The sequence below is a fragment of the Talpa europaea genome (genome assembly GCF_964194135.1).
Source record: "Talpa europaea genome assembly, chromosome: 11".
NCBI classification, from domain to species: Eukaryota; Metazoa; Chordata; class Mammalia; order Eulipotyphla; family Talpidae; genus Talpa; species Talpa europaea.
In genome coordinates this window covers 475474-488905 of record NC_140078.1, presented here as the reverse complement: position 1 = coordinate 488905, position 13432 = coordinate 475474, and the positions used below count along the sequence as shown (strand labels likewise).

Sequence of the window (13432 nt, the reverse complement as noted above, 5' to 3'; positions counted from 1 at the left end):
GTCCTGGGCCTCCCGCCCCTGGTCTGGGTCCTCAGGGCACTCCGCCCGCCACTGGGCCTGACCCCCAGCCTCCTGGGCGTCCACTTACCTCCCTGGCCTGGTCCATGCCCAGCACGAGCTCAGAGAGCTGGGCCACTGTGTCGCTGGCGGCCTGCAGCGTGGCCCTCAGGGTGGCGTTGTCCCGGGCCAGCTCTTGCCTGCGTTGCTGGTGGGCGGGGGTGGGGCGGCTTAGGAGGAGCAGGAGGGGGGGGGTCCCGGGGGCCGCGGGCGGGGTGGGGTCTCACCAGGGCCTCCTCCAGGCGCTCCTGGTTACGGCTATTGAGCTCCTCGGCCTCCCGGGTAGTGGCCACCGCCCGGTTTAGGGCCTCCCGCAGGTCCATGAGGCCTGCCTCGTGCCGCGCCAGCTGCTCTTGGGTGCGTGCGGCCAGCGCCTGGTTTCCCTCCCAGCGACTGGTCAGCTGCTCCTGCACGCGGGCCAGGGCTGGCCAGAGGTGGTTGGGGAGGGTCAGTCGGGCAGCGACCCCGGTGCCCGCCGGCCCCCAGCGCCTCCCCAGGGCTAGTGGCGCCGCTCTGTGCTGACCTCAGCCGGGACTCCAGCCGCCCCGCCGCCCCGCCGGACCCGCCACTCACATCTCTGGGCCTCGCCCAGCTCGGCCTCAGAGGCCGCCCGCGCGGCCCCCATGTCACGTGCCCGCATCTCCGCCAGCAGCCGCTCCACCTCCGCCAGCGCACGCCGCAGCTGCTCGCCGGACGGGGCCGAGGCGTTGGCCGGGGCCAGCCGGTCTGTCTGAGACGCGAGCTCTGTGGGGGAGGGGCGTGAGGGCCCAGCCGGCTGCTGCCCGCCCGCCGCCCGGTGGTCTGAGCACCTTTCCGCGTGCTCCGCAGGCCAGCGCCCACCTGCCAGGGTGCGGTCCACAGCCTGGATGCCCGCCAGCAGCGTCTGCACCCGCCCCAGCGTGGCCTCGGTGCTGTCCAGCAGCCGCCCGGCCTGCGCTCTGGCCCCTGTGGCCTGTGGACGCAGCGCCTCATCAGCCCAGAGTCCCCCTGTGGGGGCTGGGGCCTGCGTCCAGGCGGGGGTCCTGGGAGGGGCGACGGGGGAGGCGGGACGGGGAGGGGCCGGGGCGCCTGGGGCGGGGTCCTGCCTGGCCATCCAGCCGCTGTGCGTCCTGCCCGAGGCTCCCGCTCTGCTGCTCCAGCTCCTCCAGCTGCTGCTGGGTATGGTGGGGGGGCCCGGGGGGGCTGCGGAGCTGGCTCTGTGGGGAGGGGGCGGTAAGCAGGGGCCCGCCTGGGGCAGCGGGCAGGGCTTCCGGGAGGGGCTGTACCTGCAGGTCCGCCATGGAGGCCTCCAGCCGCTGCAGCCGGGCCCAGGCCACGGAGCTGGCGTTGACGCCGCGCAGCTGCTCGCGGATGGCGGGGAGGAGGGCGCCGGCGCGCTGCAGCTCGTCCAGCAGCAGCACCACGCAGTGGTCGCACACTGCAGGGGGGCACGGTCAGCCTGGGGCCTTCAGACTGAGGCCAGCAGGGGGCCGGGGGTCAGAGTGAGGCTGGGGAGACCCAAGGGGCAGGGCTCGGGGAGCCCAGGGATCAGGAGTGGGAAGTGAAGTCGGCACGAGCCCTGGGGTCAGCGTGCAGACAGTGTGGGGCCCCTCGGGAGCGGAGGGAAAGGGGGGGTCACGGGACTCTAAGAGCTCAAGGTCACGGAGGGATCCCCAGGGATGGGGGTGCACCTTCGCAGTGGACGCCGTGGCCCCCGGGCGCTCCCGGCACGGGCACCTGGTGCTGCTGGCTGCAGGCATCACAGCGCTCCCCGCTGAGCCCGGGGGGGCACGTGCAGCGGCCCGTGTGCCGGTCACAGTGGCCCCCCTGGCACCGGCAGCCTAGCGAGGAGGAGCAGGCTGAGTGGCCAGCTAAGGGCGAGGGCTGCCTGCCCCGGGGCCCCACCCACCCGCCCGCACTCACGCTGGCAGCCCTGCTCGGGGAGCCCCCAGTGGCCGGGAGCACACTCGCGGCACTGGAGCCCCCCTGTGCCTGGCCGGCAGCGGCACTGCCCACTCTGGGGGTGGCACTCGGTGCTCTCAGCGGCTGGCCCACAGGCGCATGGCTGGCAGCCCCCGCAGCTCTCGAAGCCGAAGTGTCCTTCCTGCGGGGGGAGAGGGCCGTGTTCACAGGCTGCCTGGCCTGGGCCGCCAGGCCCCTCCCAACCAAGGCCCGCCTGCCCACGGGCACCCAGGCTGCCCCACCTGACAGCGGTCACAGTGCTGGCCCTTCACGCCGGCCTTGCACAGGCAGCGCCCAGTGTGGGGGTCACAGCCCTCCGACCCGCACAGCGAGCAGTCGCACCCTGCAACAGGGACGGTGGCGCTGACCCCGCCGGCCTCTTCTGCCCCCAGGTCCTACGTGCAGATCTCCATCCCGCCCCATTGGGCCCCCCGCACCCCACTTCCACCACCTCCCCCTCCATCCCAGCCCCCTGCCAGCCACACTGCTGCCCGCTCCCCTGCAGCCCAGGCTCAGCGGGCACCATCTGCCAGCGCCCGGCTGGGGCAGCCTCAGCGGAAGCCAGTCCCCGTGTGTGCTGGGCTTGGCCGGGGTAGTGGGGGCTGCTGATGGGGGGCTGCCCCGACCCCTCCCCGCCTACGGGTGCAGTTGCCGGGCAGCAGGGCATTGCCATGGAAGCCGGGGGCGCAGGTCTCGCAGCGGGGCCCGGTGGTGTGGCGCAGGCAGCCCCGGCAGGCTCCCGTCAGGGGGTCGCAGTCGCTGAAGAGCATGTTGGGGTCGCCGTTGCCGCTGCAGTCGCAGGGCTGGCACGAGCTGCCCAGCACCATCGGGTTCCCGAAGAAGCCGGGCGCACACCTGCGGGGGGCGGTGTCAGCGGCTCGTCTGACCCACGCCCCCACCCCGACGCCCCCATCCCCCACGCCCCACTCCGCCTCACCGTTCGCAGGAGGCCCCCGCGTAGCCGGGTTTGCAGAGACACTGCGTGCGGCCCCCTCGCAGGACGCAGCCCACGGCGAAGCTGTAAGGACGCGGCAGTCGTGAGCCCCCTGCACCCCCACCTGTGGCACCTGCGTGCTCACGGGGCGGGGCCAGGAGCCACGATGCCAGCGCACGGGCCACCCTGCAGAGGCGAGCACTGACCCCCCCCCCCAGACAGCAGACGCGCGGTCGGGCAGCTTACTTGTTGGACGGCACCGAGAGGGGGCAGGGACAGCTGACGCAGGGGGCTGCGGGGTCCTCGGGCCCAGCGCGCACGAAGCCGGGCCCGCAGCGCTCACAGCGGTCGCCCTCCGTGTGGTGCTGGCAGCCCTGGGGCGGAGCACGGCGGTCCGCAGGCGGTGAGCCCGGCCCCCGCAGGCCAGGCCCCGCCCCCAGCCCTTGCCAGCGGCCACATCCCACACCCGGGCCAGAGGCCCTGGTCTCCCCTGGCATCTGGCCAGCGCGACACCTCCCTGCCCGACCGCTTACCACGCAGATGCCTGAGCCGGGGAGGCAGCGGTCTGAGTGGCCGTGGCACTGGCAGGGGACGCAGCGGCCCAGGAAGAGGCCCTTGATGTCCCGGTAATGGCCCGGGGCGCATTCCTAGGGGAATCAGTGGTCAGAAGGGGTGGGGGCACACCCCAGGGCCCGTGCCCAACTGGCACCCGTCACTGCCTGAGGAGCTGCGCAAGCCTGACACAGGCAGTCCATGGGGGTCCAGCCACAGGCCGCCTCCCCAGGGCTGGCGGCGGCCGGTTCCACGGCGGGGCGGGCGTAGGTGGTTAGCCACCACGACCAGGCGGCTGGACAGGGCAGCGGGTGGACAGAGGGCAGGCCGCGCAGCTGGGAGGAGGGCGGGGATGCTGGGGGGCCGCCCCCCTCACCTGGCAGGAGGCGCCGCGGTAGCTGGCGGGGCACATGCAGAGCTCCACGTTGCTGGCTGGAGGCCCCCTGCCCACCTCGCCGGCCACCTCGAGCGCCACCCTGCGCAGGGAGACGGCCGAGGAGATCTGCGCGAAGAGGGCCCGGATGTGCAGCTGCTCCAGGCCGGCCAGCACCATCATGAGCTCCTCGCGGGACACGGGGCTGTGGCTCTCGGTGTGCCGGAAGTTGCCCTGCGGGCACAGGACTGGCCTCAGCGGGGCCACACGCCGGGCAGGACGGACGTCCCGCGTGGACGGGCCCGGCTGATGGGGGCCCCTCCCCCCCCCACAGACGCCAACTCCAGGCGTGTTGGCGCTGAAAGCAAAAGGCTTCCGCTTTCAGGAACAGCCGCTCCGGGCGTCGGAGACGAGCATTTGCTTAACCGGGACTCGGAACGCTGACCGCCAGGGCGCGGCCGAGCGCGTGGCCCACCTGGAGGGGCTCGGGAGGGCAGCAAAGACGGGGGCCGCGAGCAGGCAGGGGAGCGGCTGCTCCCGGATCTGATGTGGGTGACAGCGGAGGAAAGCGGGGCGCCCCCCAAGTGGCAAGAAAATGACCTTGGGCCAAGGAGAAATGGGCGACGCCGCACCCGGGAGCCTGCAGCCCCAGAGCTCACATCCCCCACCCCCGCTGGGATCCCCTTTCTGTGCTGGGTCGCGCCGGGCGGGGCCGGGCAGCAGGGCCGGCTCTCATCACCTCCACCAGCTGCAGCTGCCCGTGGTGGGCCCGGCCGGGCGTGGGGTACTCGGGCTCCAGGAAGGTGATGCTCATCTGGTTGCCCTGGGGAGGCAGCAGGCGGTGAGGGGCCTGCCACACACGCCCGCCCGCCCGCCCACCAGCCCGCCCGCCGGCCCCGCTGGCACCTGCAGCACCACGTCGGGCCTGCTCTCCGTGGGGATGAAGACGTCTCCCCGCTGGGTCTCGGAGTGTAACTCGTAGCGGAGCATCCCGCCGTAGGAGGACACCTGCGGGCGGGACAGAGAGGCGACAGCCGCCCGGTCCACGCCGCCCGCCACCCCGGGCGCCCGCCACCCCGCCCCGTGGGCGTCCCGCCGCCCCACTCACCCGGTCGCCCAGGTAGGAGGGCGGGGCCTGCCAGTACAGCTCGGGGGAGGCCTCGGGCAGGCGCCGCAGGTCCGCGTACAGCAGCTCCGCCTCCACCCGCAGCTCGTGCGGCACCCGCTGCCGGTCACCGCTCAGCAGCGTCCAGCCCTCCATGTCCACGAACTGCGGGCACAGGGGGCTGCTCACACAGGGCCGCAGGGAGCGCGGGCCCCTCCTCCGGGCGGGCGCTCACCTCCCAGCGGGTGTGGTCGGCGCTGCGGCAGCGCTCCGTGGCCCCGAAGCAGAAGCAGCGGGTACAGCCTCGGGGGTTGGCGGCGTCCAGGGAGAAGGTTCCGAGGCGGCACTGGTCGCACCGCAGGCCCTGCACGTTCTCCTGGGACAGCAGGGCGGGCGGGTCAGTCCCAGCCAGTGGCCCGGAGCTCGCGCGGGGAGCATGGGCCTCGGCCGAGGAGGCGGCCCTCACCTTGCAGCGGCACTGGCCCGTCAGGGGGTCGCACACGCCAGGCAAGGAGCCGGGCTCGTGGCAGTCACAGGGCCGGCAGGTGGGGAAGCCGTGGAAGCCGGGGGCGCAGGTGTCACAGCGGCGGCCGGCCACGTGGGGTCTGCACCTGCCAGCCAGGGTTAGGGGCCGCGGGCTACCCTCCCCTCCCTTCCCCTCATGCTGAGGGAGAGCACCCCACTGGCCCCGGGGCACCAAAGGGCTCCACCCCCGGCCACCCCACTCCTCTTACTTGCACTGGCCGCTGTCCACGTCACAGGTAGGGTCCGTGAGCTCCTGGACGCCGGGCCCCGAGCAGTTGCACTCCTCACAGCCGACCAGGGGGTGGCAGCCGAAGGTGAGAGGCCGACAGACAAGGCAGTCAGGGGGCAGGGTGCGCGGCGGGCAGATGCACAGGCCCGAGGTCTCGTCGCACAGGCGGCCGCCACAGTCGCAGGCTGTGGGCAGCAAGCACGGGCTGCGTCCTCCACGGCAGGGGCCCTTCCCGCAGCCCTGGAGGTGCGGCCCTCAGCCTGGTCCAGGCCCACCCAGCAACCCCAACATGGGCATGGCCCACAGGACCCCCAGAAGGTCCACGGTCACTCCACGCCCCACAGTCGGCGGCTGGCGGGCAGCTTCTCCTGACCACTGCCCTGGGCTCCCCAGAGGGCCACCCACCAACCCGGCCTGGCGGATACGGGCGAGGGGCTCACGTCTGCAGCTGGGGAAGCCCCAGTAGCCAGTGGCGCAGCGTGAGCAGTCTCGGCCGATGACGTGGGCACGACAGGGACACTGGCCCCCGAAGGGCTCGCAAGTGGGTGCCATGGCACCGGCTTCGTGGCAGCTGCAGGGCCGGGCCCCGTTGTTGTAGAACAGGGAGAGCGAAGCGGCGGCCTCACGGCAGAACGCAGACACGCTGCTGGGGCTGGGGACGCGGGCAGGTGGTGAGGCCAGCTCCTGGCCTGGACCCCCGCCCTGCCTGTCCAGAGCCCGGCCTACCTGATGTGGTAGCTGTGGGCAGCGCAATGGCTGATGAAGTCGTAGGACTTGTCCAGGGGCACCTCCCGCAGGTAGCTGGGGCTGTAGGCATCCTCGGGGACCACGAGCACGTACTCCTGGGGCACCAGGACCTGGTCACCTCGTGGGCCCAGTGGAGGCCTGAGGCCAGAGCCTGACCGCAGGACATCATCCCCAGGGGCTTCTGCCACGGGTCCAGCTGGGCAGCTAGGACAGTGGTGGCGGCATCACCTGGGCCTGAGTTGGGTGAGGCTGGCAGGCGCTGACCCCACCCGGACTGCCCAGAGGGTGGCCAGGCTCTGCATCTAAACGGATGCTGGAGAGTGGGGAGGTGATGCCCGGCCTCCTGGGCCCTGTCCCTGCTCGACACGCCTTTGCAGGCCTTCTCCCTGCTGCCAGGCCCCGCCTCCTCCAGGAAGGCCACCCTGACCAGCAGGGGCCCCGGGGACAGGCAGTCACATCTGGGCCTGACCGCCCTCTGGAGCTCCACCTGGGGGGCCGGGGCGGCAGAAACATGGTGCCTGGCATGGACTGGGCACACTCCGGCCGAGTGGCGATGTGTGGAGGCCAGCAGCGTGAGGGGTGCCGGGCACCCAGGGTGTCCACATAGACACGAACTCACCAGCCAGAGCCACCGGCCCTCAGGCACGCGCACTGTCACAGTCAGCTCGCTGTCCGTCACGTCCAGGACCGTCTGGCCCTCGCAGACCACCAGGGTACGACAGCCGTAGCCGTGTGGGCAGAAGCTGGCGTTGGCGTGGCCTGGGGAGGAGGCGGGCAGGGTCAGGCCCACGGCCACGCCCGGCCCCACAGCCTGGCCAGGCTCCCACACTCACCCTGCCAGATGCGGCCCCCGTTGACCAAAACCTCCACGGTGAAGGTGGGGTGCGCTGGCTGGTAGCCATGCAGCAGGACGGCGTAGCGGCCCAGGGCGGGCACCTGTGCGGTGAAGACCACCGTGCCCTGCGGGAGAGGCGTCCATGAGCCGCTGGCTGGGGCCAGAGCACCCAGCCTCCCTGGGCCAGACCGTCCGACAAGCAGACAGCTGGAGGAGGCCCCCGGCCTGGCCCTGCCCCGGCCCCACCCCGCCCGCCCCGCCCGCCCTGGGCCCGCACCTGGGGGTGGCGCAGCAGGGTGGGCTCCACATCGGGATCCACAGCGGTGGGGGGCCGGGGCTGGGGCCCAGAGGGGGCTTCGCCGGGTGTGAGTTGCTGGGAGTGGGTCAGCGGGAGGCCGGGCGGCAGGGGCAGCACCTGGCAGTCCCTGAGCAGGATGGGCCGGGGCGGCTTCGGGAAGCGGGAGGGCAGGCAGCCGGCACTGGGGGGAGCGCGGGGTGAGTCCTGCGTCCCGGCCAGGGCGCCCCTCCGGCCCCCCACACCCACTACCTGCTGGGGCCGAAGGTGCCATGTCTGCTGATGCAGCGGACCCGCGGTTCCAGGAACTCGGAGCTGAAGGCCTCCAGGGGGACCAGGGTGACGCCGTGCTGCGGGGGGTGGGGGCGTGAGGGCCGCGGTGCAACCTCCTCAGGCCAGAGGCGGCCACGGGGCAGGCCGGGTGTGGCCGGCTGGACGGCGCGGGGCTGCGGGCCCTTCCCCGGGGCAGCTCCGTGGGGTCTGAGCCCTGCTCCGTCATGGCGCCGAGGTGGTGACCACGGCAGCGGGCGCCTGGCTCTGGCGCTCCCGCTGGGAGGAGCAAGCGGAGGCCGACCCCCCCCACACCCGCCCCACGAGGAGCCGCAGCTCCGCCCCCGCCAGACCCTCCTGCTGCCCAGGATGTCCCCACGGCCCGAGGCCCCTGGCCAAGGCCGCAGCTCTGCCCCTCCAGCACCCAGGGCAGCCGCCCCAGGAACGGCACGGTTCCTCATCATGTGTGCCCACGGGGGGGAGCCCCAGGATGGGCCTGTGCCCCATCTCACCCTCCCGCTTTGAGTCTCTCCCCAGAGCCACCCCGCGGTCCTGGATGAAGGGGGGTGGCCCAGCGCCTCACCAGGAAAAAGCGCGCCTGCTCGGCTGTGAGCCGGACACTGGCCTCTGTGTCCAGGTGGAAGGACATCAGGTGGTGCTGGGCGTCCAGGGCAGCGCCCCGGCACAGGGTGCTGGAGGGAACGTGTGGTCAGTGGGGAGCAGCAGAGCTCCCCTCACCCCAGCCCACCCTGCCCAAGTCTCCCCAGGCACCTATAGGGGCAGGGATGGAGGATGAGTGTCCCCTGCTGGGGGGCCTGCTGGGGCACATGCACAGCCATGTCCACCTCCTGGCGGGCATCCTCATTGGCATACTCCACCACCAGGGCATAGTGGCCCGGCCGTGGCACCACCACCTGCAGCTGGACATCCACCTGGGGAGCAGGGCAATCAGGGGCCCACCCCCACAGCCCCACCTGCTCCCCGGGGCCTCCCGCACCCCCGCCCCAGGCCTGAATATGGCCACCTCTGCTGCGCAGGGCGCCCTCCCCGCCCCTCCCGCAGCCACAGGGCCTCCCGCCCACCACCGCCTGCCGCCTCCACGCCAGCTGGCTGGGCACGAGGACGCGGCCCCAGGCGTCTGAGCCCGAGGCCAAGCCCAGGAAGGCAGCGGCACTCAGCGGGCCCCGCACAGCCCCACTGCCGCGAGTCCTGCCTGCGACATGCACCCGCCCCCCGGGGATTGGACACGCACGTCACTGCCGAGGCACGCGGCCAGAGGCGGGTGTTCCGGGCTGAGCCGCTCCGTGGAGCAGGGCTGAGGGAGGCTGTTGTCCCAGCGACACGAGGCCTCCAGCCCAGAGGCTGAGGGGAAGCCGTCCAGGGGCAGGTGGGTATAGAGGAGGCAGCTGGGCGGGGGACAGAGGCTGGGGTCAGCGAGGGGTGGGGGGGCCAGAGGGCTGCCCCCACCCCCACCCACCAGCCAGGCCAGCCCTCACTTCTCCCCGGGGCGCTGGGCGGTGGGCCGGTAGGTGCAGGCCTCCGTCACGGGCAGCTGCAACAGGGCAGCCTCGTAGTAGGCGCTGGGCAGCAGGACCATGTAGTCCTAGGGAAGCCAGGAGGTGAGTGCCGCAGCCAGCAGCCCAGGCCCTGCCCCCCACCAGGTGGCCCCACTCACCAAGAGCACCCCCTCGGCCTCCACGAGCAAGACCCAGGCCCCTGGGTTCAGCACGAAGGGCTCCCCGAAGCCTCTCTGGGGCACGGTGACGAAAGCAGGGTCCGCGCTGGGCGGGAAGGTCATGGGCTGGCTCTGCTCTGTGCCTGCGTGTGACACAGACGGTGGCCCAGGCTGGCCGGCCGGGGCCGCACCTGCCGGGGGAGAGCAGGTGGGGCGCGCTCGGGGACGGCCCGCCGGGTGACTCACAGTTGGTGCAGGTGGCAAACGCGCCGTCCTCCCGCACGGAGACCCAGCCGCTCACGCTGGTGGGCCCGCGGTTGGCGAAGCGGAAGACCAGCCGGAACAGGTCGGGGGCGGTGATGTTCAGCCTGGCCACGATCCTGGGCTGTACAGCGGAGCAATCAGACCCCCTCCCGCCCCTGCTGGCCCTGCGCCCCGCCGGCCCCCCCCCACCTAGACAGGGTCATCTGCGCGTAGCCCTGCCCCGCCCCACCTGGATGGGGGTCATCTGCGCGTAGCCCCGCCAGCTGAAGTTCTCAAACTCCAGGGGGTTGAAGCCGAAGCGCACGGGGTGGCCCTGGGGTGTAGCAGCCTCCTCCAGCTCCAGGCGCAGGTGGTGCAGGTCAGGCAGGTAGTGGTCCCGCGCCGGCCTGGCGGCGGCAGGGGTCAGGAGCAGCCTGCCTCCCCTCTGGACCAGCCAGGGCCGGCCCTGAACCGCCCGCCCACCAGAGTTCCGGGGAGCAGCCAGTGGACAAGTGTGTCCCCCAGCCCCGCCCACAGCCCCTCGGAGGGGGACACCCACTCGCTGCAGGTGGGGCCCTGGGTGTTGGGGCGGCAGCGGCAGGCGCCCGTCCGTGGCTCGCAGCCCTGGCCCAGTGCACCGCCGACGTCACACCTGCAGCCTGCGGGGGTGGGGGGAGGGAGGGGGCGGGTGTCAGACACTGCCCACAGCTCAGGGCCCTCTCTGGCCTCACAGCCTCCTGGGGCTCTGACGGGGCTGAGTCCAGGCTGGGGGTGAGGGCACTGGGGGGTCTGAGAGATGCTGCCCACGTGCAGGATGAGGGCAGAGCTGCCCACCACCGCCCGCAAGGGTTGGCCAGGCAGCCCAAATTGCTCCATGAGAGCCGCGCCCTGGCCTCCAACACCCACCCCGCGGGCCTGAGCTGGGCACTCACTGCGGCAGCCAAAGTAGTCGGCCTGGTCCAGCCCGAAAAAACTGTCCTTGCAGGCCGCACAGGTCCGCCCACACACGTGGGGCTTGCAGAAGCACTGGCCGCTGGCCTGGGAGGAAGGAAGAGGTGGGACTAGGCAGGGGAGCCCGAGGGCTGCCCAGCTCCCAACACCCAGCCCTGGACTCACCGGCTGGCAATGGGCAGCTCCACCCAGCGTGCCCCTGGGGTCACAGCTGCAGCCTGGGGGCGGGCGCAGAGTGGGCCTGAGGGTCTGGGCCCAGGGCACCCCCCTACCGCCCGCCCCCGCGAGGACACACTTACGTGAGCAGCCCTCAGGGTTGCTGGAGCTCAGGCCCCAGAAGCCCGGCTTACAGCGGTCACAGCTGGGCCCGTGCACGTGAGCCCGGCACACGCAGGGGGCCTGCGCCTGCAGGGGGGCTGCGGTCAGAGAGGGCCCGGCCCAAATTCCCTGCCCCAGAGTGGGGACGGGGCTGGGGACACCGCCGTGATGGCCAGGACACGGGCGGCAGGGAAAGCCAGGGCCCCCGTGCACAATCTGGGCTCACCTCGGGCAGGGCCGGGCCGGTGGGAGCCAGGCCAGCGGGGTGGCAGGAGCCAGCTGTGGGGAAACACCAAGCCACGTCACTCCTCGTGAGTGTCCCCAGCTGCCACGTCCCTCAGGCTCAGCGGGCACACGCCCGCCCCAGCCCGGCGTGGCCACATGCGCGCCCGCCCCCCCACCCGGCCCCGGGACGCTCGCACAGCAGCGCCCGCCTCACCCTCGCAGGTCGGGAAGTCGTAGGCGCCCGGCACGCATGCGTCGCACCGCAGCCCGGTCACACGCGGCCGGCAGCTGCACTGGCCGCTGCGGGGGTCACAGGCCGTGTGCAGGGAGCCCTCGGGGGAGCAGCGGCAGGCTGTGGGGAGGGCGGGTGTGGGCTCGGGCGGGGCGTCTGCTCGGGCGCACCCCCCTCCCGCCGGGCGGCACTCACGGGCACAGTCAGGGAAGCCGTGGTGGCCGGAGCTGCACTCCTGGCAGGCGGGGCCCGCGAAGCCGGGGCGGCAGCGACACACCCCACCCGCGCCGCAGAGCTGGTCCAGCGCGCCCCGGGGGTCACAGGCGCAGGCTGCGGGGACACGGGGTCAGGCCGGCCCCGCGGCCCGCTCCCCCCACACCCCCCGCCGGCCTCTGCTCACCGTGGCAGTCGGGGTAGCCGTGGTGGCCGGGCCGGCAGCGGTCGCAGCGGTCGCCTTGGAACTCGGGCCGGCAGTGGCAGCGGCCCGCCTCGTCGCAGCCCTCGGGCAGGGTCCCGGTGGGGCTGCAGCCACACACTGCGGGGCAGGGGTAGGCGGGGCCTGAGCTGGGCAGGTGGCCGCCCCCTCGCCCGAGCCCACGGGGAGCCCCACTCACGCTGGCAGAGAGGGAAGTGGAAGTAGCCGGGCGCGCAGCGGTCACACGCGGCTCCTTCGAAGCCCGCCCGGCAGGTGCACTGACCGGAGTCGGGGTCGCAGGCGCCGTCCGCCACACCGGGGCTGGAGCACTGGCAAGCTGCGGGAGGGGCCACACGGTGAGGGGCAGGCCCCGGGGTCAGCGCGGGCGGGCGGCGGGGCTGGACTCACGCTGGCAGCCGGGGCCGTAGAAGCCAGGGGCGCAGAGCTCGCAGTGGGCGCCCTGGAAGTTGGGTTTGCACACGCAGCGCCCCACCCGCGGGTCCTTGCGGCAGGCGTTGCCCTGGGTCCCCGCGGCACTGCAGTCACAGCCTGGGGGTGGCGGGAGGGGACGTCTGAGAGGCCTGCAGACCCAGCCCTCCCGGGAAAACCGCCCTCTGCAGACACACGCCCGCTCCCGGGACAGCACACTCGCGCCAATCTGAAAGATAAAATGCGGGCCTCCCTGCTGGCTTAAGGGCTTAAGCACCGCACTACGAAGCCGTCCGCAGCCTCTGCAGCACGAGTTGGATCCCCGGCCAGGGAGCTACCCACAGGGCGCAGCAGACCTCTCCTGTCTCCCCGCTGCTCCCCTCAGCAGTGCATTTCGTCAGTCTGCCTGTTCTGCTCCCCGCTCTGTCTCTGCTGCATCCTCTCACCCCCAGCATTTCTGGCCTGTACCCCAGCTCTTGTGTGCATAAATAAATAAATCTTTAAAAAAAATAAATAAATAAAAGGTAAAAAGTGCCCCAGAAGGAAACACAGGGGCTCCAGAAAACCGGGCCATAGTGAGACGCAGGCGCTTTACGTCCCAAGAGAACGCGGCCTGCAGCTTCATGCCAAAGCGTGTAAAACCCAAAGTAAGTCAAAAATTTGCTGAGAAAATATAAACCACCACCACCGGGGCAAGCTGAGATGAAAACCGACAGGCGCCGCCACCGCAGGCCCGGGGAGGCGCCCTCCACGCCGGACGCCTCTCGACAGCGGCCACGAGGACGCGGTGATGTTCCTAAGTTCGTTCTAGGAAACTGCCAAGAAACGAGAGGCTTCCCGGGACTTTCAAATTGATCCGGAGCGCAGGGAAGGAAGGCTCCTTCCCCGGGTACTTCACCAGGCGGACGACAAAACCGAAACAAGACGGTGCCCCCCAGCAGGGCTCCAGCCGGCGCCACCACGCGGGCAGGGGCCCCAGGACCTGACACCAGGGCCCAGCAGACGCCCGTCCCGGCTCCTCCGCCTGTCTGTAAAGTCTTCGTGGGGCACGGCCAGGCGGTCATCGACATCTGGCCCCGGC

At 72.3% G+C, this 13432-nt stretch overlaps 1 protein-coding gene across 1 annotated transcript in view; it reads right to left on the bottom strand.

The window, feature by feature from the left end:
- LAMA5 (laminin subunit alpha 5) overlaps positions 1-13432 on the bottom strand; it is a gene marked incomplete at its 5' end in the record, with an annotated part of 35263 nt that overhangs the window by 7221 nt on the left and 14610 nt on the right. The window contains 43 exons of the mRNA XM_084247117.1: positions 89-205; positions 285-481; positions 631-801; positions 898-1009; positions 1143-1253; positions 1323-1474; positions 1728-1877; positions 1960-2140; positions 2241-2341; positions 2639-2853; positions 2936-3016; positions 3179-3306; positions 3466-3579; positions 3861-4091; positions 4597-4680; positions 4764-4865; positions 4966-5127; positions 5198-5338; positions 5429-5573; positions 5697-5901; positions 6157-6368; positions 6443-6558; positions 7083-7222; positions 7297-7423; positions 7576-7777; positions 7846-7943; positions 8447-8555; positions 8635-8795; positions 9116-9269; positions 9360-9466; positions 9539-9681; positions 9785-9923; positions 10032-10188; positions 10341-10440; positions 10714-10819; positions 10898-10950; positions 11032-11137; positions 11277-11329; positions 11490-11627; positions 11703-11837; positions 11908-12042; positions 12122-12259; positions 12331-12471. Coding sequence (XP_084103243.1) covers positions 89-205; positions 285-481; positions 631-801; positions 898-1009; positions 1143-1253; positions 1323-1474; positions 1728-1877; positions 1960-2140; positions 2241-2341; positions 2639-2853; positions 2936-3016; positions 3179-3306; positions 3466-3579; positions 3861-4091; positions 4597-4680; positions 4764-4865; positions 4966-5127; positions 5198-5338; positions 5429-5573; positions 5697-5901; positions 6157-6368; positions 6443-6558; positions 7083-7222; positions 7297-7423; positions 7576-7777; positions 7846-7943; positions 8447-8555; positions 8635-8795; positions 9116-9269; positions 9360-9466; positions 9539-9681; positions 9785-9923; positions 10032-10188; positions 10341-10440; positions 10714-10819; positions 10898-10950; positions 11032-11137; positions 11277-11329; positions 11490-11627; positions 11703-11837; positions 11908-12042; positions 12122-12259; positions 12331-12471 — 5870 coding nt within the window. The remainder of the gene's footprint in view (positions 1-88; positions 206-284; positions 482-630; positions 802-897; positions 1010-1142; positions 1254-1322; positions 1475-1727; positions 1878-1959; positions 2141-2240; positions 2342-2638; positions 2854-2935; positions 3017-3178; positions 3307-3465; positions 3580-3860; positions 4092-4596; positions 4681-4763; positions 4866-4965; positions 5128-5197; positions 5339-5428; positions 5574-5696; positions 5902-6156; positions 6369-6442; positions 6559-7082; positions 7223-7296; positions 7424-7575; positions 7778-7845; positions 7944-8446; positions 8556-8634; positions 8796-9115; positions 9270-9359; positions 9467-9538; positions 9682-9784; positions 9924-10031; positions 10189-10340; positions 10441-10713; positions 10820-10897; positions 10951-11031; positions 11138-11276; positions 11330-11489; positions 11628-11702; positions 11838-11907; positions 12043-12121; positions 12260-12330; positions 12472-13432) is intronic.